Source organism: Babylonia areolata, chromosome 25 (assembly GCF_041734735.1).
Source record: "Babylonia areolata isolate BAREFJ2019XMU chromosome 25, ASM4173473v1, whole genome shotgun sequence".
Taxonomy (NCBI): domain Eukaryota; kingdom Metazoa; phylum Mollusca; class Gastropoda; order Neogastropoda; family Buccinidae; genus Babylonia; species Babylonia areolata.
Window position 1 is genome coordinate 29529033 of NC_134900.1, and position 27725 is coordinate 29556757.

At 41.8% G+C, this 27725-nt stretch overlaps 1 protein-coding gene across 13 annotated transcripts in view; it reads left to right on the forward strand.

Moving 5' to 3' along the window:
* The first annotated feature begins 2066 nt into the window (after positions 1–2066).
* LOC143299914 (uncharacterized) overlaps positions 2067–27725 on the forward strand; it is a 110642-nt gene continuing 84983 nt past the window's right edge. For 5 of the 13 annotated variants that reach the window (XM_076613436.1, XM_076613443.1, XM_076613444.1 and 2 more), the window contains exons 1-8: positions 4123–4555; positions 11662–11871; positions 12945–13145; positions 15860–15988; positions 17072–17203; positions 17401–17502; positions 21381–21518; positions 21896–21997. In XM_076613436.1, coding sequence (XP_076469551.1) covers positions 4483–4555; positions 11662–11871; positions 12945–13145; positions 15860–15988; positions 17072–17203; positions 17401–17502; positions 21381–21518; positions 21896–21997 — 1087 coding nt within the window. In that variant the 5' untranslated portion in view covers positions 4123–4482. Of the gene's footprint in view, positions 2459–4117; positions 4556–11661; positions 11872–12944; positions 13146–15859; positions 15989–17071; positions 17204–17400; positions 17503–21380; positions 21519–21895; positions 21998–24294; positions 24487–26865; positions 26995–27725 lie in introns of those variants that run through there. The other 8 variants (XM_076613435.1, XM_076613441.1, XM_076613433.1 and 5 more) reach the window with 7 other exon arrangements.

Sequence of the window (27725 nt, forward strand, 5' to 3'; positions counted from 1 at the left end):
ACGGGGGAGTATCGGGATGACCCTGGTCTGCACATATGTTGACCTGGGAGATCGGAAACATCTCCAAATTTTACCCACCAGGCGCCGTCACCGAGATTCGAACCCCGACCGGGACTCTCAGATTGAAAGTCCAACGCTGTTAACTGAATCGTTCCGTCAGTCTCCGTTTTTGACTTACATGTTGGGAGACGAATACTTTAGTCACTGATGCCACTGGCGTGCTCTCAAATGCATGCGCATGCGCACCTGTCCTCTCCCTGCATTCGTGTGCCTCTTTCAACCCCCTCCTCCCATTTATGTATGTATGTATGTATGTGTGTATGTATTATGTCTGCCACGGTATATACCTACATGTACATCCAGGCACACTACATTATTTATTTGAAAAAAAAAAAAATCACAGAACAAAATCTAATATGCTGCATAAGCCTTAGGCTAGTACGTCTCAAATGAAGGAAATGAATATCGCATATATTTGGCTACATACTATTTCAGTCCAGTTAACTCTCTCCATACGAACGGCGAAAGAGACGACGTTAACAGCGTTTATCCCCAATTACCATCATCAAAATATTGCAAGCGGAACGCTCTTATACTGAAGACGTGAATGTTGACAAAGAATACCACAATTCTGACGACGGAAGCTAAAGGTTGGGTCATTCAGACACCCACTGGACATCCGAGGGGTCTGTGTTGAGGAGAAGAGAGGACTGGCCGTACTGAGTGAGTTAATCTCCCATCACCCTGCTCTGTATCTCCCTCCCTTCCTCCTTCTGCCCCCCTGCCCCTCTCTCTCTTTCTCTCATCCATGCACGCTTGAATACATACAGACACACAAGCATATGCATGTGTGTCACTGAGTGCGTGCGTGGGTGCGTGCATGTACAGTGTGTGTGTGTGTGTGTGTGTGTGTGTGTGTGTCAGTGTGTGTGTGTGCGTCAGGGTGTGTGTGCGCGCGCGCGCACGCGTGCGCATGAAGTCTATGCGCTTGTAGAGGGTATACACTTCATTTTGCCTCATCCATCAGCACGAAATCCGTCTTACCCAACCGTTGAGGTTTTCGAAAATCAACTCGGAAGGTGACGAATTCTGGCAGGCTACAATGAATCTAACGCTGGCAGAAATAAAAGCAGTGGTTGAAATTTACTCTTTGATGAAGTCCTATTTCAGCGTCCTAAATTAATAAACCTATTTTACCGCGGGCAATTGTGTGCGTGTATGAAACGATATTACCATTAGTAGATGTTGTCACCCATTTTCAGTGTCGGGATTTCGACTCTTATTTTGTACGTCATTTTACTCCGTCAATTTGGATTCAGTCACTAAACTAAGGTGCCACCATCTTGCTTTTTCAATATTTGGTCCCACAAACCATGACAATGTAACCAAAAATTGCAAAAATTGAGGACGCTAAACATGATAGGACATTAGTCATTTGTCACAGATTTTTTGTTGTTGTTGTTGTTTGTGTGTTTGGTTTTTTGTTGTTGTTGTTGTTTTTTGTGCTTCTTTTGTTGCTTTTTTTTCTACAAAAGCCCAGAGACGCCTAATTTGTTTGCACGATGCGTGGCCTCTTGACGGTAAAAAGCAAACAAAACTTTCCACGCTTCGTCAGCTGTCAGTGCAGCGCGTGACAAATGCCATGATAATGGAAACTTGTTTGCCTGGCTGTAGGCCACTCGGAGGACTGTATGGGTGTATCACTGTCTGTCTTGCCTTCCTTTCCTGTGCAGAGAGGGGGTATATGGCATTACTGGTTTGAGGACTGTGTGGCCAACATCCTGAAATTCGAGATGGACTTTTTATTTTTATTTTTTTTCTCGGGTGTCGTCCTGACAGTTGTGTGTGTGTGTGTGTGTGTGTGTGTGACCTACGAGAGAGAGAGAGAGAGAGAGAGAGAGTGTGTGAGAGACAGACAGACAGAGAGAGAGAGTGAGCTTGTTTTCGTCAGTTGAGCGAAATTAAAAAAAGACTTTCCTTGCTAGCTTTCCCACTTCAAACCCTACCTTTAAAAAGGATTCTGTAAAACAACAGGTCATTCAGTTGGTCATGATATAAGGCAGTTGCTGGTTCGGCGCAAGTAAATGGCCATCTGCTGTTGTTGTTTTGAGACGGGCTCCTTTTAGGGCTTTGACATCCATTGAACCGTTTGAACCAAGAGGAACTGCACCGGTATGTTGGAGATTTATCTGTCTGCAACGACTTCTTCCCAGTTTCAGTCTTCTACGTCTGTTCTCCCTCTTCAACGATCACTTCTTCTCCTTTCTTCCTTTCCCACCATACCCCTGTTTTGGTCAGATTGGTGAGGTCGGTCCGACGCTGGACTGTACTCTCGCCCGGGGAATCTCTGGAAACGTCCGGAGGAGCTTGGAGTGACCGCCGTATTCATTAGACGTGAGCTGGATTCCTGAAAGATGGTGTTGTATCCGAGCGGGGTGACATTGTGGCGTGGTGAATGGTAAGCATACTGTTTTCCTCCCCGTTAGGAGTGAAGCGCTAAATGACATTACTGAAGTGAGTCCGACTCTGATGTGGACATTCATAGATACCGGAGTTGGGATTAGGGTAGGATAGGTGTGAATGAGTGTATGAGTGATCGAAGACTTGAATTGTATATTTATTTAATATATTGTTGAAAGGTTTATCACCGCGTTCTAACGTCCTAAGCTGCCTGAAATCACTGTGCAAGTGGGCACTGAGGTTGTTGAGCTGTATGTGATAGGGTGCACACTGTCTGCCGGCGCGAATCAAGGATAGTCGGATCGCTTACAGAGGTTGTGGGGGCAATACTGGTTGCTATCACTACTGGGGGGGGGGGGGGGGGGGGGAGTCTAGCAACACGAACTTTATATGTCGACAATCTGAAAGCAAGTTTGAAATGGTGTCAGGACTCCAACAGCACGACGTAACTTTTCACCACGTAGGCCCACACACACTTCACCCCTATACACCCCCCCCCCTCCAAGCACGCACACACACACACACACACACTCACTCACTCACTCAGACACATGCACACCTGGCAGTGAAAGAATTCCGGCTTTTCCTTCATGGGTTTCGGTTTCAAGATGGGTTTCATGGCGAGGACTGATCCATATACGATACTCTACATGTACTGTTAAAAAAAAAGAAAGAAAGAAAGAAAGAAATGGGGGAAAAAAAAAATAGCGGATGCCTGGCCATCGCAAAATGATCAGACCTTGAGAACCCACCGAGGTTTGTGTAAAACCTTTAACCATAAAAAAAAGAAAAAAAAAAGAAAAAAAAAGAAAGAAGTAAATACATTTAAGATATTGTGATGGGAAAGATGCACACACACTAAACACAAGTGTGCAAGTGCGCATACACTAACACGAAGACAGACACACACACACACACACACACACACACAGAATGGCAACACAAAGCACATGCAACCGTCAACCAACAAACGATAAAACGCAACAGGGGGTGACCGCTTCAAAAGCCCAAATCGTAGTCGCTTTTCCAGGGTTCCGTGTTAACAAACGAACCACTGTGTTGTTTTATCTGAACACCCGACGACAAGGTCAGGACACTTGTGTACACGTCCACTTCTACTTTATCATTTACTTGTTTTGCGATATCAGATGTCACTGCGCAGTGACACATTTTCATATTTCAATTTCGTGGGTTGATTTATTGTTTTATCATTATTAGGGAATTGTTATTTATCAATCTACTATTCGACAGATGGTAATTATCATTCTATAAAATACCAACTTCATGTACCACAAACGGGTTGTCTAACTACTGACAAAGGAGAAGCTGCCTTGTATTTTTGAATCATTTCAGAATGGAAGGGATATTTTAATATCTACGTATCCCACTGTGATAGACAAACTATCTATTTACTCTTATGATATTATTATTATCATTTCTTCACTTCATATCCATGCTTCAATATAAGTTTGAAGGTGTCTATAAAAAGTAAAAAAGAAAAAAAAGAAGAAAAAAAAGGAAATGTACATACGATACAAAAGAAGCTCAGCACCTCACCAGCAATTTTAACACACACACACACACATGCACGCACACACATACAAACACACATACACACATATACACACACTCTGGTGGGTTTAGGGGGCTAGGGAAGGGGTGGCTTCAACCAACACAGTATACCTCATTCTACTGCAAACGTGCTCTCAAGCAATGACACCCGAATACCATTACCAGTGGCAAAAAATGAAAGTGAAGAAGAATGTGAAATTCACTTCCGTGTTTCTGCACGCTGGGTCGTTGTGCGTCGAGCTGAGAAGACGACAGTCAGTGTGGGACCTCAGAGCTGTTGACATGCACTTTGGTTGGAGAGAAACGGTGTGACTGTAGCTGTGCTGACCGTTCCCTGGTTGGAGAGAAACGGTGTGACTGTAGCTGTGCTGACCGTTCCCTTGTTGGAGAGAAACGGTGTGACTGTAGCTGCGTTGACCGTCCCCCTGTCAGCACCTTGTGCTGGTGGCCATGGAGCGGACTGGCATTGGAGTGGTCTGGCTGTGTCTTGGCTGTGTGCTGGTCAGCGTTCAGGCTGACGATGGTAACCTTTCTCTTCTGTTGTTTTCGCTTTCCCCACTTTTTCCGTATTTTGTGATCAGACATAAAATACATGCCACAATTATCTTGCTTGTTGATTTGTTTCGAACTCGAGCGCGCGTACGTGTTCATGCGCGCGCGCGCGCACACACACACACACCGTCACATATATTTAAAAACAAAAATCAAAAAGAAATCTGCCAATTATTTAGATAATTCTAACCTATGAAAATGACAATAATTATCAGCCATTGATATAAAAACAACAACACCCACACATAAAACAAGTTTGAAAATAAATTATTGGGATTTCAAAAGCTTCCTTAGCCGTACTGTTATGCTTTGAACCATCTGTGTAAATATTCTGGTGTGAAGGACTTTGTTCTTTTGGGGAAATCTGGATTCAATCAATCAATCAATCAATCAAAAACACTTTATTAATCCACATGGAAATTAAGTTGTGCAATCACAGGCTCATTGTAAACACTGGCATAAAATCATGCGCAACATAAGAAGAGATTAAAACTAGTCAAATAAGAATTCCCAATAGCTGACGATATACTACCCCCCCCCCCCCAACACACACACACATACTCATGTTAAGACAATAGGGTATTGCACAACAATTTAAAAAAATGAAAACATCCAACAAAAAAAGGGTATAAGATTACTAAAAATGACATGCGCGCACGCACGCACGCACACACACACACACACACATGCACACACACACACACACACGCACGCACACACACGTTAAGACCATAAGGTATTGTACAACAATACATAAATAAAAACATCAATGGAATAAATCGTATATATAAGTAAAATGCACACACTGAGCTTTTTTCCAAAATCACTTTACTAATGCAAATTTTATGTGGTTTTCAATGGGTGGTATCTATATTCCAGATTCTGTGTACGTGTTTTCAAAAACACAAAAACTGAAAATCTACTAGATTATCCATACAATTTACTGTCGGTAGTTTGCATTCTTCAATATGTTCTTTGGTGTGGGCAAGAAAAAAAATCATCTATCCACGGGTATTGCCACTGACGCTGACGCTTATCCAAACTCAACCATATACAGGAAGACCTGTGTCACAGTTGGTGAGCGCCGCCATCCAAACTGTGCAAATGGTTGTAACTAACACCTGTGATCCGGCTACAAGCAACACCACACACACACACACACACACACACGATTACCATTTGGGTCATGCCTTTTAGCCTGTTGAGTGCATTTGTCTCAACGAGTGCTTGTCGATTGTTTAATCTTTCTCTCGTTGTGTGACTCATTTCGTCTCCACTCATATCAGTGTGACGTTTGCGTAGCTGTGGTGGTTATCTATGGAATACTATCTTCTGCAATGTTTATGCTCATACAAGTATCGCCGTCTGTAAGTTAACGTTCTAGACTGGGTATATCTGAAGAAGAAAGCCTTGCTAACTTAGGTTTACTAAACAATGTAAATTATTTTATATTATTATCAATGGCATACATTGTAACGTGTTTTACTCTCTCCCCCCCCTCTCTCTTCTTCTGAATGAAACTGTATTGTGCAATGTGGCGTTATAGTATTACAATGCCATAAAGCGATTGCGTATTTGCTATAACTTAGTTTACAGTATCATTATAAATTGTCAGTTACAATAATCTTCTGAAGCGCAAATGTTATGCAATATATTTTGGGAAACTGATTGTGTGATTGATATATGACTTGCTCCTTCAGTTTGGGGCTTAGGCCTAAATCTGAATAAACCATTTCGTATTCGTATTCTATCTCCCTCTGTCTGTGAATAAACAGTATGGGGTCCTCTGTCTGTCTGTCTATCTGCCTTCTTTTTTACCCGTTTTTCTTTTACAAACCAGATTAGTTTCAACGAGGTGATAAACAGAAAACAGACACCGGTGTAGCAGCCTATTCTTATCCCCGCTGGATTTTACCCCTCGGTCAAATCTGACTAGTCCGGAATTACTCTGGGGTCTTCTAGACTGGCCTGAAATGACCCACGGAGGTATAAACGGCATGGTCAGAACTGACCCCTTTAGCTGGATTTTAATACACCCCCACCCCCATCCCTGGTCGTTAGGGGGTCATTCTGGGCAAGCCTTTTCTTCCACTATCCTGTCCTTGACCCAGGCCAATCCACATGAACCTTGGGATCTTGGTACATTTTGCTGGAATGACCCACGGGGTGAATGTGGCCCAGTCAAATTGGACCTCACCTCCCCTTCGTAGTTGAGATTAACCTGGTGTGTAAGCTTAACCTAAACATAATACCCCCCCCCCCCCACACACACCTCTTCTCTCCCCCTTCGGCCACGCTCCTCCCACCTCGAAACCCATGTATCGATCAGCAGGTGTGTGGGATGGGTGAGTAGTTTTTGGCCATCTTAAATGGGCTTTTCCCGATTTTGTCCACAGAGGTGTACATTTTTATCCGATCGCTTTAATTCTTTAATAACTGTATGTGTGAAAGGGAATGCAGAAAATGAAAGAGAACATTTGTTTCGTTTGAGAAATCGTTCCGCGCAGTCATACGGGAATATTTCAAATGGGATCGCATTCCGATGTCTGTGTGTCCCAAAGAAGTGAGACATAGAGAGAGTGTGTCGGTGTCTCCGCGTACTGGTATGTCCAGAATTGACTGTTCAGAGTTAGCGTTCAGATCAGACTGAAGGAGAAGGAGATGGGGATTGACACAGACATAACATAACATGGACAGATCTGTACTGGAACGTATCGACACTTGGGCATATCGGTAGGCAGCTGTGTACACATTTGTTAATGCGTTGGTGTTTCTGCATTCCGATGTCTCCAGAACATAGGTTACCGTTAGGGTCAGGGTTAAGATCAGACTGAAGAAGGAAATTGGTACTGACAGTACGCAGATATATCTGTATTGGGACATATTGATTCGTGGGCCTGGTTAGAAAAGTTTGCAACATATTTCTTTCACAGCCAGCATACATTTTATGTCATTCATTATGTCCTGGTCAGCAGTGGTCAGACAGCGGTCAAAAACCCGCCAAGACATCACACAATGTATGTACGTGACAAAATAAGTCAATCTGAACACTTTGGGGTTGTGGTCAAAATAAGTCAATCTGAACACTTTGGGGTTGTGGTCAACAGTGATCAGCAGTGCCTATAGACAGAATAAGTCAATCTAAACACTTTGGGGTTGTGGTCAAAATAAGTCAATCTGAACACTTTGGGGTTGTGGTCAAAATAAGTCAATCTGAACACTTTGGGGTTGTGGTCAACAGTGATCAGCAGTGCCTATAGACAGAATAAGTCAATCTAAACACTTTGGGGTTGTGGTCAAAATAAGTCAATCTGAACACTTTGGGGTTGTGGTCAAAATAAGTCAGTCTGAACACTTTGGGGTTGTGGTCAACAGTGATCAGCAGTGGCCGTAGACAAAATAAGTCAATCTGAACACTTTGGGGTTGTGGTCAACAGTGATCAGCAGTGGCCGTAGACAAAATAAGTCAGTCTGAACACTTTGGGGTTGTGGTCAAACAGGGTTTCAGCAGTGTCTTTAGACAGAAACAGTCAATCTGAACACTTTGGGGCTGTGGTCAACAATGAACAGCAGTGGCCGTAGACCTGGAGGAACACAGGCCTGGGGGAACATGGACACGGACTAACAGAGATCCGGAACCGGGCTGGGGATGACCTTGAGACCCCCATCCCCAAACTGTTTCTGAGAACTGTATCTATTTATTCATTCATTAATTCATTCATTCATTTTACTTGCTTTCGCCATAGGGAGGAGCTTCAATATAGTCTGTTACAGCAGCCTTTGCTTCCGTGAATTTGTAGTGGAAGTGAGAGGGAGGAGGGTCAATAAAGGCTAGCCCAGAACGATCCCCCTCCCTTTTTCAATAGCTTGAAATGGGGGGTAATTCCATCTAGAGCGGTGAGGGGGCGATCTTGACTATCCACAAAATGACATCGGGGGTCATTCGAGGCTGGCCCAGAATGATCCCTGGGTAAAACCCTGCAGGGGGGTAGGTTGTAGGGGCTGTTACACAGGATTTTGTGTCATCTGTCACACACACAGTGCCCGATTACGGCCCTTGGTAGACACAGTTTGTACACATGTGTGCCCTTCACACACGAACAATCATCAGTTTCCCCTTTCGTGTTACTGCTCTGTCAATTCATAGATGCTGTCGTTGGTCTGTTCTTTGCTTTGTCGTCGGTCTGTTGTTTGATGCCATGTCAGAACAGTCACGAGCAGTCATTGGTTCTGCTCTGCCTCTTTGTATCTCTTTCCGGACACACACACACACATCAATATACACACATACATGCACGCACGCACGCACGCAGCACGCACACACATACACTCACACACACACACATGTATACACTCACGCACACACACACACACACACACACACACACACACACACACACACACACACACACACAAGAACAGAGAAAATAAAGAATGAGATATAAGGACAGGAACAAATTTCCTAATTTACACACTGCTATTATTATGTACGAATCCACATGAATACATTACAGAGGACAGTGACAAACATTACAGAGGACAGTGACAAACATAAAACTAAAACATGATAGTAGACGAAAAGAAGAGCAGACAAACAACTCTTTCTTCATCAAAAACAACAACCTAAAATGAGGGGTGTGGGTAGTGGGAATGGAGAGAGGCAGGAGGGGGTAGGTAGGGGAATGGGAACCTTTTAAAGACCGACAGCAGCTGGAGCCGTTTGGATTCTCTCTATGAGGGAGAGAGCCATGTGTCCTGCTTACTTCACATCTTCAGCAGCTGGTAGGGTGGAAAACATGGGCTGGATTTCTTATGATGTACAAGTCGTCATACAAGGTGGATATGAATGGTATAGCAGAAACATAGCTACAGTTCGTTTCTCTCCTGTACGAATTCATGCAACAATGTGCTTTGCAAGTGAGACCAGTTTTGTGCGCTCATAATTATGCATAATGTTTGATTTCTTCTTTTACCCACCCCCTCTGTTGTAAATGGTTTAGCAGAAACATCACCAATTCGTTTCTCTCCTCTATGAATTCATACAAGAAAGTGCTTTTCGAGTTCCACCAGTTCTGCGCACTTATGATTAAGCATCAATATTTTAAAATTTACCTTCCCCAACCCCCTCTGCTTTCAGTGCCCTGACGTTGTCTTTGGAGCGTGGAGTCACAGCTTAAAATCAACATCATTATTTTCTCGCAATACAGCAATAATTTGGTCAAACGAATTTAAGCAAAGAATGGTACAACTCAGATGCTTTTTGTGGTTAGGTGAGTGGGTTTGAATAAGGTCGTCTCAAGCTCCCCCCTCCCTACTTTGTCCCTTTCTCCTCTCCCTCCATCTTTACACGACCAGTGTTATTTCAAAGAGTTTGACTACATACTGAAAAGTTGTGAAGGAAAGTATCCCGACACAGTACTTTCAAGAGCAAAAGAAATTAGACGTCAGGACAGGTCAGCGGTGAAGGCTGACGAGACAGGAAATCACTGGATGAGGAAGAAGGAGACAGAGTTAATGACCAGATATCACGTGGGGTCATTACGACAGGCTTCACTGTGACTGGGACGACCAGTCTTTGGCAGGAAGAAACAGGATGAGGAAGAAGCCGGAGGAAAAGGAGACCGAGTTAATGCCCAAATATCACGTGGGGTCATTATGACAGGCTCCACTGTGACTGGGACGACAAGTCCCTTGCACAGATTCCAGAGAGTGGAAAAGGAGAAGGGGGTATCTCAAATCACATTGTTGGCTGTTTACGTTTGAATACAAACTACATAAGGGGGTACCCTATTTCACGTTGTTGGCTGTTTACGTTTGAAACAAACAACACCGAGACTCCATCTTTACATTTTCCTGGTACATGGTCTGCACCCCTTCAGTCCGGGGTATCCTTTACTCGTACACCCTCCATGTTTGTCATGCATCCGTCGTGCAGTAATGACCGAGTTTAAAACAGCAGCAGTTACAATACCTCTGCTACTAAGACCATCACCACCGCTACGACTACTGCGAACTCTATCAGTGCTGTTGATACTGCTACAACTGCTGTACTGCTGGTGACAAGGACCATAAGACTGATGTTAACAGTGATGATTATATCATTATCAGCCTTGACAAAGATACAAAGATTTTGTTCTTTATTTTCTTCCTTTGGGCCACTTAGTATGCAACACAACACAGTGCATCATATCACGTGATTCCTCATAAATGATGATAGTGATAATGGTAAGAGTGATAACAATATCATTATCAGCCATGAGAAAGATACACGTGTGTTATTCTTTTCCTTTTTAATGTGCACCTAGTATCCCGCACAGCACAATGCAGCATATCATATTACTTCTCTGCCCCTATACTCACAAAGTTCACAAACACACAGAATTATAGTATTATTGACAGTGAGACGAAGAAGATTAATGTTGAAATAACTATAGCTTCTCCTCTCCGTTTGAGGCCACGGCGCTTTACGTCATCATTTTACACATTGCACAAAACATACATTCATCTCATTTCATGTGAAATTTATATTCTAGTTATTATGGATCACACACACACACACACACACACACACTTAGTCAAATGGTGGGATTTTAGAAAATCTGACAAAGGATGAAAGTCCTAATGGAGTTTTTCCATTTCAAACAACAGGACATACTCGTATATATATATATATATATATATATATATATATATATATATATATATATATATATATATATATATATATATATATACTGTATTGAGCACAAACATTATCATTAGACGGATTCGAATATTTATTAAAAAAAAATTTAAAAAAGAGAACAAAAAGAAAAGAAAAAAAGCCACCTGCATTCTCGTATGTAGTGCTGAAATGTTGGTGCGCTGATGATTCTTAAGATTCCAGTGATTTGTGTGTCTGTGCTTGTGTGCGTGTGTGAATTTGTGGTGTGTGTGCATGTGACTCTGTGTGTGTGTGTGTGTGTGTGTGTGTGCGCATGTATATATTTATATGTAATGTGTGTGTGTGTGTGTGTGTGTGTGTGCGCGCGCGTGCGAGCGTGCATGAGTGCTTGCGTGCGTGCGTGTGTGTTACAGTCAACGTGGCACCTGGTAAGACATACAATCAGAGCAGCAAGTATTCAGGTTTTGATGACTCCAGCCAGGCAGCCAATGGAGACACAGACGGACACTACCCTGACAACGGAATCCACACCAGCCGCTATGACGCCAACAACCCGTGGTGGGAGGTGAACCTGGGCAGGGTGTACCCCCTGCACAACATCACCGTCTGGGCACGTCCCAGCTGTGAGTGGAGTTTTCCTGGTCAGACACGTCATGTGATGGTCGTGTCCCAGGCACACACGTGACACCCGGTTCTTTTCATTTCCTGTCCCTCCATCCAGTGTCACGTGACGCTGGGTTTCTTTCACATCGGCCACACAGTGTTACCAGTCTGCCTGTGCCCTCTCTCTCTCTCTCTCTCTCTGTGGGACTCCGAATTGGGTTCACCAAACCCATATATGGTTCCTTAATTCATTACCACTGTATTGGTTTGATGAGATTGTCCATAAAAAATGACACTTAGGTGACCAAAACATTACTGGAAGTAAAGTTCACAATCATCTGTTAATTATGAAAAACAAACAATTGGTGACCACAAGGAAAAGCAGGAATTTCAAAATACACGTGCAGTTGACTTTGATAAATGAATTATAAGAAACAGATGAAGAAGAAAAGAAGAAAAACAGAAAAAAAGTGTGTGCGTGTTCTCTCTTTCAGTTAAAACAGTAACTACTACTTTGTATGGAAATTGCATTGATGCATACATCTGCCATGACAGGAAGATTCTTGCATATTATGGGACATCAATCTGAATATACTCTGGGTGTGTGCGTTATGTGTGTATGTGTGCATGTGCGCGCGTGTGTGCATGTGTGCGTGCGTGTGTAACATTCGCACTGATCAATTACATGTTTATACTTGAATATTAAGGCATCGAGTTCAACAGAACATGCACATTGTTAGAATCAAAGGAAAAGGCATGTGAGCAATTACTGAAAACTATATTCTTTGTGAGGCAGCTACAAAATAAAAAATATCTCTAAGAATTAGTTTGGAACTTTTTGGTACTGTGTTAACACACACTGAATGACTTTGAAATTCAGGGAACCGATACTGTAGATATTTAAAAGAAATTTCAATTGAAACCGTGAAAACATTATTTCGATTAAACGGAAAAACCGAAGCTTAATTTTGTTGTAAAATATCAATGCCACACACTCCAAAGTGGTCAAAGGATTATCTATTCCTGATTCTTGATACGTGTACTAGTTTGAGTAATTTAGTGAAGATCAATTGTCTCACCTTTTCGTGCTCAGTTGAAGGACGCCTGTACCCCTCCAACATCACTGTGGACGGCCAGCAATGTGCATCAATACAGTCCATCCCCTCCAACAGCAGAAGGGTGGACGTGACGTGTTCCTCCGTCATGTATGGACAGACAGTCCGTATCACCAGACAGTCAGCTGGGCTGTCTTGGGACGCTCGGACACTGAATATGGCTGAAATGCAAATCTGGGGTGAGTGTGTCACAGGCACATACAGGCAGGGCACAATAGAAATGGTATCACATGTGTTTTAGTCTGCTAACTTTAATGTCTGTCAGCCTGATGCAGTTTTTGAGAAACATGCCGGCATCAAAGTCTTCTCTGTTATTTCGGTTAAATAAAAACGACCGATCACTTTTGAGGCGTGCTACATAAAATCACTGGGGTGAGCCGTACTGGAACTGGGGTCCACTTCACGTAAACGGAAACGCCCGGAGTAAACGTGTTGTCCGAGACAATTCGTCAGAAATTGGAATTCATGGCGCCGGGTGACTGAGCAGAAGTCTGCGTCTAAACTATTCGATTCTATTCTAAACTATTGCGATTTCGCAAGACTGTACTGCAGTCCATTAGAATGCACCATCCAGAAGTGGATATGATGATGGTGATAATAATGATAATGATGATGTGTTTCTATTGTGCCTTTCATTAAAATGAAACAAAAAGAAACATAATACATACAAATTATAATTACACACAGAGGCAAGCACACACTGGTTTCAAAACATAACAGCAGAGTCGTTGGTGTTTGTCACCCAAGTGCATGCCGCACGATCGCACGTGATGCCCTCCGGACATAACCAATGATTCAAGGCCGAGCAAGCCAAACGTAAATTTCAGTCCGTGCAGCAACTGACAAGCATGCGCACAAGGGAACTTATTCGGACAAAACCGTTGTCAAGAACTATTTGTGATAAGTCCAGTTGCTCGTTGTCATAGCTTCCTTCCTCCTCCATGAACTCTGACTTCGCTGCAGCAAAAGTATTGACGATCAAAGTCCAGACGTTTTGCTTCACACTGGGCATACGTAAATCAGTCACCATGAATTGGACCCCTGGTACAGGAACTTGTCATGTACGGCTTTCCAGACACATAAGCCACACACAGAGATGACACGGACATCTCTCCACAAACACGCATGCGTAAATGTACACACACACACACACACACACACACAAACGTGGACCAGCAGACTGAAATTTACACCCCTTCCCCCAAAATGGACGTCACAGTTCAGAAGTGATGCTTCATGACAATAATGATAATAGTAATAACTAGAGTTTCAGCGTTTTTAGGGAAGCTGATTGTGTGCGGATCAGTAATAAATAGCTATATATAATCATATGTATGTATGCTTGTATGTATGTCAGTTATGTCCCAACTATCTGGGCTATCATTTAATTATAGCGGAGAATGCCTGGCCCAAGTTACATCCCCACTCTCATGGCCAAGATGGTTTTAGCACAGTCGGCGTTGGGATGGTTCCCAAAGACCAACGAGCCCCCAAGGCTGCAAGAGACAGAGAGCCAGTGCCTGCCAGTTTGAGAGCCATAGTCCTTCACAAAAGACTAAGCTGTCAATGACTTCCCATTGCAGTGGAAAACACACTGACCATACAGCTCTCGCTTTGCTGTTGGCCCAAGTGTAACCTTTGTGCGCGCGTGTGTGTCTGTGTGTCCGGCTCAACGCTTGGCTTATATCAGAGATTGACATAAGCTTACACTTACGAAGTCTGTCCTTCCATCAACACATAAACCCGACACACTGTCTGTTTACCTGATGTAGTCTGTCCTCCATCAACACATAAACCCGACACACGGTCTGTTAACTTGATGTAGTCTGTCCTCCATCAACACATAAACCCGACACACGGTCTGTTTACCTGATGTAGTCTGTCCTCCATCAACACATAAACCTAACACATGGTCTGTTTACCTGATGTAGTCTGTCCTTCCATCAACACATAAACCCAACACACGGTCTGTTTACCTGATGTAGTCTGTCCTCCATCAACACATAAACCCGACACACGGTCCTTTAACTTGATGTAGTCTGTCCTTCCATCATCACATAAACCTAACACATGGTCTGTTTACCTGATGTAGTCTGTCCTTCCATCAACACGTAAACCCAACACACGGTCTGTTTACCTGATGTAGTCTGTCCTTCCATCAACACGTAAACCCAACACACGGTCTGTTTACCTGATGTAGTCTGTCCTTCCATCATCACATAAACGTAACACACGGTCTGTTAACTTGATGTAGTCTGTCCTTCCATCATCACATAAACCTAACACATGGTCTGTTTAACTGATGTAGTCTGTCCTTCCATCAACACGTAAACCCGACACACGGTCTGTTTACTGATGTAGTTTGTCCGACATCAACACATAAACCCGACACACGGTCAAGATCTGTCCTTCTGAACGCTGTTTTGGGAGTGTTTTACTTTGGTAATGTTTTTATCAAGGTTTGAGTTTTCAGTGTTGCGTGATCTACACGAAGAGGAAGAGCAGTTTCATATCCCAGTGTATCCTGCGGTAAAGAATGATTACACCAACAATACTACCACTACCATGACTGCTACTAATGCTACTAACAATACAATTAAAATATTTGTCAAACCATTATGAAAAATAAAATGTGTGAACACAAGGCACGTAACACACATTCCAAGGTTTCTCAAAAATTTAAAAGTACAGTTTAAAAGATATTATGTACATTTACCTAAACTGAAAAAAATAACAACTTACGAAAACAATGACAATATATCATTATTTCCAACTGCGACATGCTTATGGTGATGGTTGATATATATATACATATATATATATATATATATATATATATATATATATATATTTCCAGTGTTAGAATTACAAACTGGTCATTGTATGTGTACAGTGCCCAGTGAAGTCAGTGAGTGTCCAGTGGGCACGTACGGGTCATCGTGTAACTCACAATGCAGTCAACACTGTGGGAAAGGACCGGACAAAAACTTCTGTTACAAGGACACTGGGTATTGTTATGACGGTGAGTAAGGTAGAACTTTCATTCTGAAACAAAAGTGACTGTGTTTGTACACACACCAGCATCTGCCCACCCATTCAGCAGCATATACACGTTCAGAACATTCTAAGGAAGCAGGGCTGGAGAATGGTTGAGACGCTTATATGCGTCTAGACATTCGGATAAGAGGATAAACCGAAGTCCCGTGTGCAGCACGCACTTGGCGCACTGTAAAAAGAACCCCTCACAACAAAAGTGTTGTCCTCTGGCAAAATTCTGTAAAAAAGAATTCCACTCTGATAGGTAAACAAATACATATATGTATGCGAGAACAAATCAAACATACAGAAATGCCACTAACTGTTGATTTTCCAATATACACAATAATTTCACGATGTCTCTGAAATAATTGACGTACTGGTATTTAAAAAAAAATATTTTGAATATTTTAGAACTGGATATTTTTTTCACATACTTTGAATATTTTAGAACTGGATATTTTTTTTCCCGACGTATCATCCCTTTCTTCATCTGTTCAGACCAGAGAATCTGTGGAAATTGTGTTAATGAATGACAGAATTTGGGGATTCTTTGCACATTGACAGAAAAATACCGCATTGTTTTACCCGAAACTTCACTGTCAGTACCGTCTGTCTGACAACACAACCTGTTTTCGCTTCTGAGTCACATTTGTCAGATACATATATCCGTATAACAAAGAGGCAAAACAAAACTGCTGATACGAGCAAACGGGCATTTGTAAGAAGATGAGTGCTGTCCCACACGACATATGCAGATAAGTATATAAGATCTTTTTTTAAAGGTGGGTTCAATACTGAATTTATGGACGAACGGGAAACATTGGTTACATATAACATGAAACGAGACGAGGAGGCGACATGTTTCGACCCCTGGGTCTTGTTCATGCACAACGATAATCTCTCTCTCTCTCTCTCTCTATATATATATATAGATAGATAGATAGATAGATATATCTACAGAAAACGAAAACAACAACAGCAAAAACAACGATACATCACATGTGATGAATGGCACATTGAAGGAATATATGAATCTCTCTCTCTCTCTCTCTCTCTCTGTGTACAGGATGTGTTGCAGGGAGGTACGGGGACCAGTGCACCACCCCCTGTTCCCCAGGATGTCCGAATACTGTGTGTGATCAACAGTCAGGACAGTGTTCTCCGTGCAATACTGGTTATACAGGGTTACAGTGTTCAGGTGATTCCTTTGTGTTAGTCTGTTGCAAGAGTTTACTTCCTTTAATTATGTGTGTATGTGACTGTTTCCGAATTGCCAATGTGCTTCCGTGCATGTGTGTGTGTGTGTGTGTGTGTGTGTGTGTGTGTGTGTGTGTGTGTGTGTGTGTGTGTGTGTGTGTTTTGCATGCTAATCTGATACATACTGACTGTTTTCAGAGTGCCAGGATAAATATTACAAGACCACCAGCAACACATGCGTCCAGTGCAATGTCTACTGTCGGTCACAGAGCTGTGACAAGGCAACAGGCAGATGTGACGGTCAGTTTGTTTTCCAATGTAACTGCTTCAGGAACATCAACAATATATTACTAAGTAAATACAGAGATTACTGCTGACATGATGACAAACATCTTCAATAGTGCGCGCGCACACACACACGCGCGCACACCACAAAGAGCACAGAATTACATACGTCGTTTGAATCAATCTGATCTTGATTACCTTGGTAACTATATGTTTGAAAATGGTCTAGCTTTGTCGACTGGAATAACATGTATGATGTTGTTTAATTCAGGTGGTAACCCATCTGGCATACCCATTTTAAAATTACTTGATTACGTCATTGATTATAAACAGGTGGTGAAGTTTTCAGGTATTCATTTTACTTCAGAGCTGACATCAAATCAAATCAAATCAAAAACACTTTATTAATCCACATGGAAATTAAGTTGTGCAATCATCATTGTAAACACCGGCATAAAATCATGCGCAACATAAGAAGAGATTAAAACTAGTCAAATAAGAATTCCCAATAGCTGACGATATACTAACCCCCCCCCCCAAGCCCTCCTCCCCCCCCCACACACACATACTCATGTTAAGACAATAGGGTATTGCACAACAATATTAACAAATGAAAACATCCAACAAAAAAAGGGTATAAGATTACTAAAAATGACATGCGCGCACGCACGCACACCCCCCCTCCCCCCCCACCACACACGTTAAGACCATAAGGTATTGTACAACAATACATAAATAAAAACATCAAGGGAATAAATCGCCGTATATATAAGTAAAATGCACACACACACACACACACACACACACACAAACAACGTATGCATGCACATAACATATGTCACGCCAATAAGATTAGAACATTAACATTAAGATACATGAAATCCAAGTAAAATAAGAAAATATTTAAAAATCACTTCCGATCACACACACACAAAAATGCTTGCTTGCCCGTGCTCACCCGCTCAGTCCCACATGCACGCATAATGTCTGCTCCCATACACTCGCCTGCTGGTGAAGTTCAGGTGTTGGTGTGGCGAGTGGGCTTGGGGGGTGGGAGGGTTCACTTAGTGTATTGGATGTTTTGATTGTGTGCGCGAATGGCTGTAGGAATAAATGAATTAATGTATCGAGATGTTCTTGCGCGTGGAGCTCTAAACCTACCACTTATGTCTGACCTTCTGCTATTAATGTCATCACGTAGTGGGTGGCTTACGTCGGTCAAAATTGTTATTAGTCTGTCAGTCAGTTTTCTATTGTGCATGTCACTAAAGGTGTCTTGTCTTATACCCACCACCCCACCCGCTTTCCTAATGACTTTTTCCAACCTGTCTTTGTCATGTTTGGTCAGGTTTCCCCCCCAGCAAAATATGGAATATTCACTTTGATTACATTTTAACAAAGGCAAGGAAAAATATCAATTTTATGAAAATTATAAGCCACTTAACCTTGGGAATGGATACAAAACATTGATTCATCTTTCCATGGCCCTTGTAATATCCAAGATAGCCTATGCACACGAAATATTTTTCAGTACACCTAAATATCTATTACAAAAGATTCAAAGTGTAGACTGTATGCTATCAAAATTGTCTTCGGAGTGCCCTCTCATGCATCCAACCAGGAAACATACAAAACAAACGGAATTCTTTCCATAAATGAATATCGTGAGTTAGTAACAGCAAAATTCGTTGTGAGATACATTTCAATGACAAAAAATTTCATTGCTGATGAACTGACAGTGAGATATGACATTGATTTTCCTAAAAGAGCTAGCTATTTCATCACAAGAAACAGTTGCAACTTACGTTTCAAATTTGTTAAAAGAATCTGATGTTAACATGAAAGAGTTAGCAGCAAAACCACATCGCACTCCTATTCCTTTTTGGGAAATGTTGAAAGCAGATTTTGATGTCAGTTATTCTGAAACAAAAAAACGAAGAAAATATTAACATCACAAGTACTGCCAGAATCCATATAGCAGAAAAATATCAGAATCATCTCTATATATTTACAGATGGATCTGACAAAAATACCGGTGCGGCTTTCTATATTCCTTCCTTCAAAGTTGAAAAATCTTACTTTATTGTAAAACATCTTTCTATATTCACAGCTGAGCTGCTATTATACAAGCTCTGACTTACTTAGTGAGCCATCAAATAGTTTTCTCGAAAATAGCATTCTTTGTTGATTCCAAATCAGTACTTTATGCTCTAGAATTATTTAGCCTTGAAACAAGACTTGATTTAGTTATTGAGGCAAATCATTTGGTACATTGTTTGAGGATTAAAGGGACTGAGGTAAGTTTTTGTTGGGTGCCTTCTCATGTGGGCATTCATGGCAACGAAACAGCTGATAAAGCAGCTAAAAGAGGAGCACAAGAAAAATCGACAAAAATACATGTCCGTCTTTCCGTAAAAGAAGCATACACTTTGTTAGAAAAATCAGCATGGGGCCGATTTCATAACCGATGGAAGGAAAAGTTTTTAAAACATAAAGGAACAATATTCCCCGAGAATATTATTAAAGAAAAGATACCGAATCCATCAGCTTGCTATACAAGATTAATAACCTCTACTTTCTTCCGTATAAAACTTGATGCGCTGAAGACAAAATATCGTAAAAATGTTACATGCATCTGTGGTAAGCAGTTTGGCTTGCATCATTGTTTGTTTCACTGTCAGCAGTTACGTACCTTCTTGCCCAAGTATTGCAAAGAGAACCGTGTGTCACGTGTGTGCAGATTATTTTTGGAAAGTTATTTCTGACGAGGTTCATATGGTCGAACTTTCACAGGCATTAGTTCATTGCACTATTTCTACATTCTTTTAATGTACTTCAGAATTGCGTTAATGGTTTCTGATTATTATTATCATTATTGAATTATTACTGTTAAATGTAACTGCATGTTAGTTATGCATTTTTTGGTAGATTTATATATATTTTTTGTTTTCCTCTTCCCTCTCTCATCCCCTGTGCCCCCCCGCACCCAACACCACTCACTTTTTTATCGTCTAATATCACTGATAGTGAGAAGACGCTAAACTAAAGAACGAACACACACACACACACACACACACATATGTATATATATATATGTGTGTGTGTGTGTGTGTGTGTGTGTGTGTGTGATATGTGTGTGTGTGTGTGTGTGTGTGTGTGCATAAATTTGAAATGACATGATGTAAAGATAATATTCAAGTGTGTTTGCAAGCAAAATGTAGAATTGTATATGCCATTATAATTGAATAATTGAATGGATTTTTTGTTCAGAAAAAGAAAAGAAAAAAATGAAGGAAAAACAACGGAAAAAAAACATGTTTGCGGAATCTAAAAAAAAAAAAAAAAAATTCAGTAGCTCAAGGAGGCGTCACTGCGCTCGGACAAATCCATATACGCTACACCACATCTGCCAAGCAGATGCCTGACCAGCAGCGTAACCCAACGCGCTTAGAAAGGGAGAGCTATATTGTAATAACATAACGGCTACAAACATAGACCTGAATGAAGAGCGCACACGCACACACACACACACACACACACACACACACACACACACACAGTGGACAAACTAAACGCCACACAAACTAACGTCACACAAAGCGGGTACTGAAAAGCAACACTGTTGGGAAATGCAAAAACAGGAGTGATTCTGATTCAGTGGACTATCACACAAAACCTAAAGGGTCTGGAAATACAACACGACAACAGAGCACAGAAAGGGAAGTGATCTCCGGTATTGCAAGTGATCAGACACCACTGAGTGTGACAGATGCATGTGAAAAGTAAACAGTCACCGATTCTTTATCTGAGACACACATTAAGAAACGATAGCCACATTTTGCGTGTCATATATTTTTGTCTTGAAATAACCGAGACCAATCCTGATGTCCCAGACTGTGTTGACGGTCGGTACGGAGACATGTGCGACAAGAACTGCAGCACAGCTAACTGCCGACGGTGTGATCGGGACACAGGCACAGGGTGTACAGAGTGTACACTGAACAGCAACCTGAAGCCTCCAGACTGTACAGGTTAGTTTGGCTCTGACAATTTAACACCCCCTGCTTTTGTTGTGCATGGTTTAATAGTGTTCTCCGTGCAACACTGGTTATACAGAGTTACAGTATTCAGGTGATTCCATAGTGCTTGTCTGTTGCAAGAGTTTACTTTCTTTAATTATGTGTGTATGTGACTTTCCGAATTGCCAATGTGCTTCTGTGCATATGTGTGTGTGTGTGTGTGTGTGTGTGTGTGTGTGTGTGTGTGTGTGTGTGCGTGCGTGCGTGTGTGTGTGTGTGTGTGTGTGTATGTGTGTGTGTGTGTGTGTGTGTTTGTGTGTGTGTGTGTGTGTGTGTGTGTGTGTGTGTGTTTTCTGCATGCTAATCTGATACATACTGACTGTTTTCAGAGTGCCAGGATAAATATTACAAGACCACCAGCAACACATGTGTCCAGTGCAATGTCTACTGTCGGTCACAGAGCTGTGACAAAGCAACAGGCAGATGTGACGGTCAGTTTGTTTTCCAATGTAACTGCTTCAGGAACATCAACATTATATCACTAAGTAAATAGAGAGATTACTGCTGACATGAAGACAAACATCTTCAATAGTACACACACACACACACACACACACACACACACACATATATATATATATACATATATATATGTGTGTGTGTGTGTGTGTGTGTGTGTGTGTGTGTGTGTGTGTGTGTGTGTGTGTGTGTGTGTGTCTGTCTGTCTGTCTGTGTGTCTTTGTCTGTGTCTGTGTATGCATAAATTTGAAATTACATGATGTTAAGATAATATTGAAGTGTGTTAGCAAGCAGAATGTAGAATTGTACATGTTATTATAATTGAATGGATTTTTTTTTTAGATAAAAAGAAAAGAAAGAAATGATGGAAAAGCAAAGGCAAGAGAACTGGACGATGTTTGCGGAATCTAAAATTCAAAACAAATGTGATCACCTACAAAGGGAAAGCTATATTGTAATAACATAACGGCTATAAAGAATTAAAGAGAGAGAGAGAGAGAGAGAGAGAGAGAGAGAGAGCGCACACACACACACACACACACACACACACACACACACACACATACACAGAGTCAAGCTATCTGTGGGATTTTAGATAATCTTATCTAAGAAAGGACGAAAGTGCTAAGGGAGTTTTTCTATTTTCAACAACAGAACATACTGGTACATATGTTTAATGTATTGAGGGCAGACATATTCATCTGACTGTTTTGATTCAGATAAAAAGCCACTTGTATTCTTGCCTGCAGCGCTGAAATTTTTGTGCACTGATGGTTGAGATTCCAGTGACTTGACTGTCCGCGCTTGTGTGCGTGTGTGGATTTGTGGGGTGTGCATGTGATTGAGTAAGTGTGTGTGTGTGTGTGTGTGTGTGTGTGTGTGTGTGTGTGTGTGTGTGTGTGCGTGCGTTCGTGCGTGCGTTCGTGTGTGTGTGTGTGTGTGTGTGTTACAGTCAACGTGGCACGTAATAAAACATACAATCAGAGCAGCAAGTGGAGCAGTAATGACGACTCAGGCAAAGCAGCCAATGGAGACACAGACGGAGACTTCCCTGCCAACGGAATCCACACCTCCGTCAGTGACCCCAACAACCCGTGGTGGGAGGTGAACCTGGGCAGGGTGTACCCCCTGCACAACATCACCGTTTGGGCACGTGCCACCCGTGAGTGGAGTTTTCCTGGTCAGACACGTCATGTGATGGTCGTGTCCCAGGCACACACGTGACACCCGGTTCTTTTCATTTCCTGTCCCTCCATCCAGTGTCACGTGACGCTGGGTTTCTTTCGCATCGGCCACACAGTGTTACCTGTCTGCCTGTGCCCTCTCTCTCTCTCTGGGACTCCGAAATGGATTCACCAAATGATGATTTCTGGCTCCTTAATTCATTACCACTGTATTGGTTTGATGAGATTGTCCATAAAAAATGACACACTTAGGTGACCAAAACATTACTGGAAGTAAAGTTCACAATCATCTATTAATTATGAAAAACAAACAATTGGTGACCACAAGGAAAAGCAGGGAATTTCAAAATACACGTGGCAGTTGACTTTGATAAATGAATTATAAGAAACAGATGAAAAAAGAAAAGAAAAAAAGAAAAGGAAAATGGAGTGTGTGCGTGTTCTCTCTTTCAGTTAAAACAGTAACTACTTTGTATGGAAGTTGCATTGATGCATACATCTGCCATGAGCTGGAAAATTCTTGCAAATTATGGGACATCAATCTGAATATACTCTGGGTGTGTGCGTGTGTATGTGTGCAAGCGCGCGCGTGTGAGTATGTGTGTGTGTGTGTGTGTGTGTGTGTGTGTAACATTCGCACTGATTACATGTTTATAATTGAATATTAAGGCATCGAGTTCAACAGGACATGCACATTGTTGGAATCAAAGAAAAAGGCATGTGAGCAATCACTGAAATATATTTTCTTTTTGAGAGAGCTAGAAAACAAAAAAAATGTCTCTAAGAATTAGTTTGGAACTTTTTGGTACTGTGTTAATACATATTTCATTGAATAATTGTGAAATTTTGTGCACCGACACTGTAGATATTTAAAAGAAACTTCAATTCAAACCGTGAAAAAATTATTTCGATTAAACAGGAAAACAGAAGTTTAATTTTGTTGAAAAATATCAATGCTGTTACCTAATGCCACACACACCCCAAAGTGGTCAAAGGATTATCTATTCTTGATTCTTGATACGTATTTACCAGTTTGAGTAACTGTGTGTGGACTAATTGTCTCACCTTTTCATGTTCAGTTGAACAACGCCTGTACCCCTCCACCATCACTGTGGACGGCCAGCAATGTGCATCAATACAGTCCATCTCCTCCAACAAGGTGGACGTGACGTGTTCCGCCGTCATGTATGGACAGACAGTCCGTATCACCAGACAACCACAGAGCGGACAGTACGGTGACGATCGGACACTTAATATGGCTGAAATGCAAATCTGGGGTGAGTGTGTCACAGGCACATACATACAGGGCACAATTGAAGTGGTACCACGTGTGTTTTGGCCTGCTAACTTAAATTTCTCTCAGCCTGACGCAAGTAATGAAAAACGTGCGGACATCAAAGTCTTCTCTGTTATTTCGGTTAAATAAAAACGACCGATCACTTTTGAGGCGTGCTACATAAAATCACTGGGGTGAGCCGTACTGGAACTGGGGTCCACTTCATGGGGAAGGCGTAAACGGAAACGCCCGGAGTAAACGTGTTGTCCGAGACAATCCGTCAGAAATTGGAATTCATGGCGCCTGATGACTGAGCAGAAGTCTGCGTCTAAACTATTTGATTCTATTCTAAACTATTGCGATTTTGCAAGACTGTACTGCAGTCCATTAGAATGCACCACCCAGAAGTGGATGGTGATAATAATGATAATGCTGATGTATTTCTATTGTGCCTTTCATTAAAATGAAACAAAAAGAAACATAATACATACAAGTTATAATTACACACAGAGGCAAGCACACACTGGTGCTTTCAAAACATAACAGCAGAGGCGTTGGTGTTTGTCACCCAAGTGCATGCCGCACGATCGCACGTGATGCCCTCCGGACATAACAAACCAATGATTCAAGGCCGAGCAAGCCAAACGTAAATTTCAGTCCGTGCAGCAACTGACAAGCATGCGCACAAGGGAACTTATTCGGACAAAACCGTTGTCAAGAACTATTTGTGAGAAGTTCAGTCGTTCGTTGTCATACTTTCCTGCCTCCTCCATGAACTCGGACTTCCTGCAGCAAAAGTACTGACGATCAAACTCCAGACGTTTTGCTTTACCGGGCATACACGTAAGTCAGTCACCATGAATTGGACCCCTGGTACAGGAACCTGTCACGTACAGCTTTCCAGACACATAAGCTACACACACAGATGACACGGATATCTCTCCACAAACCCGCATGTGTAAATGCACACACACACACACACACACACACACACACACACACACACACACAAACATGGAAATGTGGACCAGTGATGCTTCATGACAATAATGATAATAGTAATAACTAGAGTTTCAGCGCTTTTAGGGAAGCTGATTGTGTGCGGATCAGTAATGTATACCTATATATAATTATATGTATGTATGCTTGTATGTATGAAAGTTATGTCCCAACTATCTGGGCTATCATTTAATTATAGTGGAGAATGCCTGGCCCAAGTTACATCCCCACTCTCATGGCCAAGATGGTTTTAGCACAGTCGGCGTTGGGATGGTTCCCAAAGACCAACGAGCCCCCAAGGCTGCAAGAGACAGAGAGCCAGTGCCTGCCAGTTTGAGAGCCATAGTCCTTCACAAAAGACTAAGCTGTCAATGACTTCCCATTGCAGTGGAAAACACACTGACCATACAGCTCTCGCTTTGCTGTTGGCCCAAGTGTAACCTTTGTGCGCGCGTGTGTGTGTCTGTGTGTCCGGCTCAACGCTTGGCTTATATCAGAGATTGACATAAGCTTACACTTACGAAGTCTGTCCTTCCATCAACACATAAACCCGACACACTGTCTGTTTACCTGATGTAGTCTGTTCTTCATCAACACATAAACCCAACACACTGTCTGTTTACCTGATGTAGTCTGTCCTCCATCAACACATAAACCCGACACACGATCTGTTTACCTGATGTAGTCTGTCCTTTATCATCACATAAACCCGACACACAGTCTGTTTACCTGATGTTTGTTCGACATCATCACATAAACCCATCACACGGTCTGTTTACCTGATGTAGTCTGTCCTTCATCAACACATAAACCCAACACACGGTCTGTTTACCTGATGTAGTCTGTCCTTCATCAACACATAAACCCGACACACGGTCTGTTTACCTGATGTAGTTTGTTCGACATCATCACATAAGCCCAACACACGGTCAAGATCTGTCCTGAACGCTGGTTTGGGAGTGTTTTACTTGGGTAATGTTTGTATCAAAGTTTGAGTTTTCAGTGTGCGTGATCTATACGATGAGGAAGAGCAGTTTCATATCCCAGTGTATCCTGTGGTAAAGAACAATTACACAAACAATACTATTACTGCCATGACTGCTACTAATGCTACTAACAATACAATCAAAATATTTGTCAAACCATTATGAATAATCAAATGTGTGGACACAAGGCACGTAACACATTCCACGGTTTCTCAAAAATTTAAAAGTACAGTTAAAAAGATATGTACATTTACCTCAACTGAAAAAATAACCACTTACGAAAACAATGATAATATATCATATTTCCATATATATATATATATATATATATATATATATATATATATATATATTTCCAGTGTTAGAATTACAAACTGGTCATTGTGTGTGTACAGTGCCCAGTGAAGTCAGCGAGTGTCCAGTGGGCAAGTACGGGTCATCGTGTAACTCACAATGCAGTCAACACTGTGGGAAAGGACCGGGCAAAAACGTCTGTTACAAGGACACTGGGTATTGTTATGACGGTGAGTAAGGTAGAACTTACATTCTGAAACAAAAGTGACTGTGTTTGTACACACACCAGCATCAGCCCACCCATTGAGCAGCATATACACGCTCAGAACATTCTAAGGAAGCAGGGCTGCAGAAAGGTTGAGACGCTTATATACGTCTAGACATTCGGATGAGAGGATGAACCGAGGTCCCGTGTGCAGCACGCACTTGGCGCACTGTAGAAAGAACCCCTCGCAACAAAAGTGTTGTCCTCTGGCAAAATTCTGTAAAAAAGAGTTCCACTCTGATAGGTAAACAAATACACATATGTATCACAAATGCGAGAACAAATCAAACATACAGAAATGCCACTGACTGTTGATTTTCCAATATACACAATGATTTCACGATTTCTCTGAAATAATTGACGTACTGGTATTTAAAAAAAAATACTTTGAATATTTTAGAACTGGATATTTTTTTCCCGATGTATCATCCCTTTCTTCATCTGTTCAGACCAGAGAATCTGTGGAAATTGTGTTAATGAATGACAGTATTTGGGGATTCTTTGCACATTGACAGAAAAATACTGCATTGTTTTACCCGAAACTTCACTGTCATACCGTCTGTCTGACAACACAACCTGTTTTCGCTTCTGAGTCACATTTGTCAGATCCATATATCCGTATAACAAAGAGGCAAAACAAAACTGCTGATACGGGCAAACGGGCATTTGTAAGACGAGTGCTGTCCCATACGATAT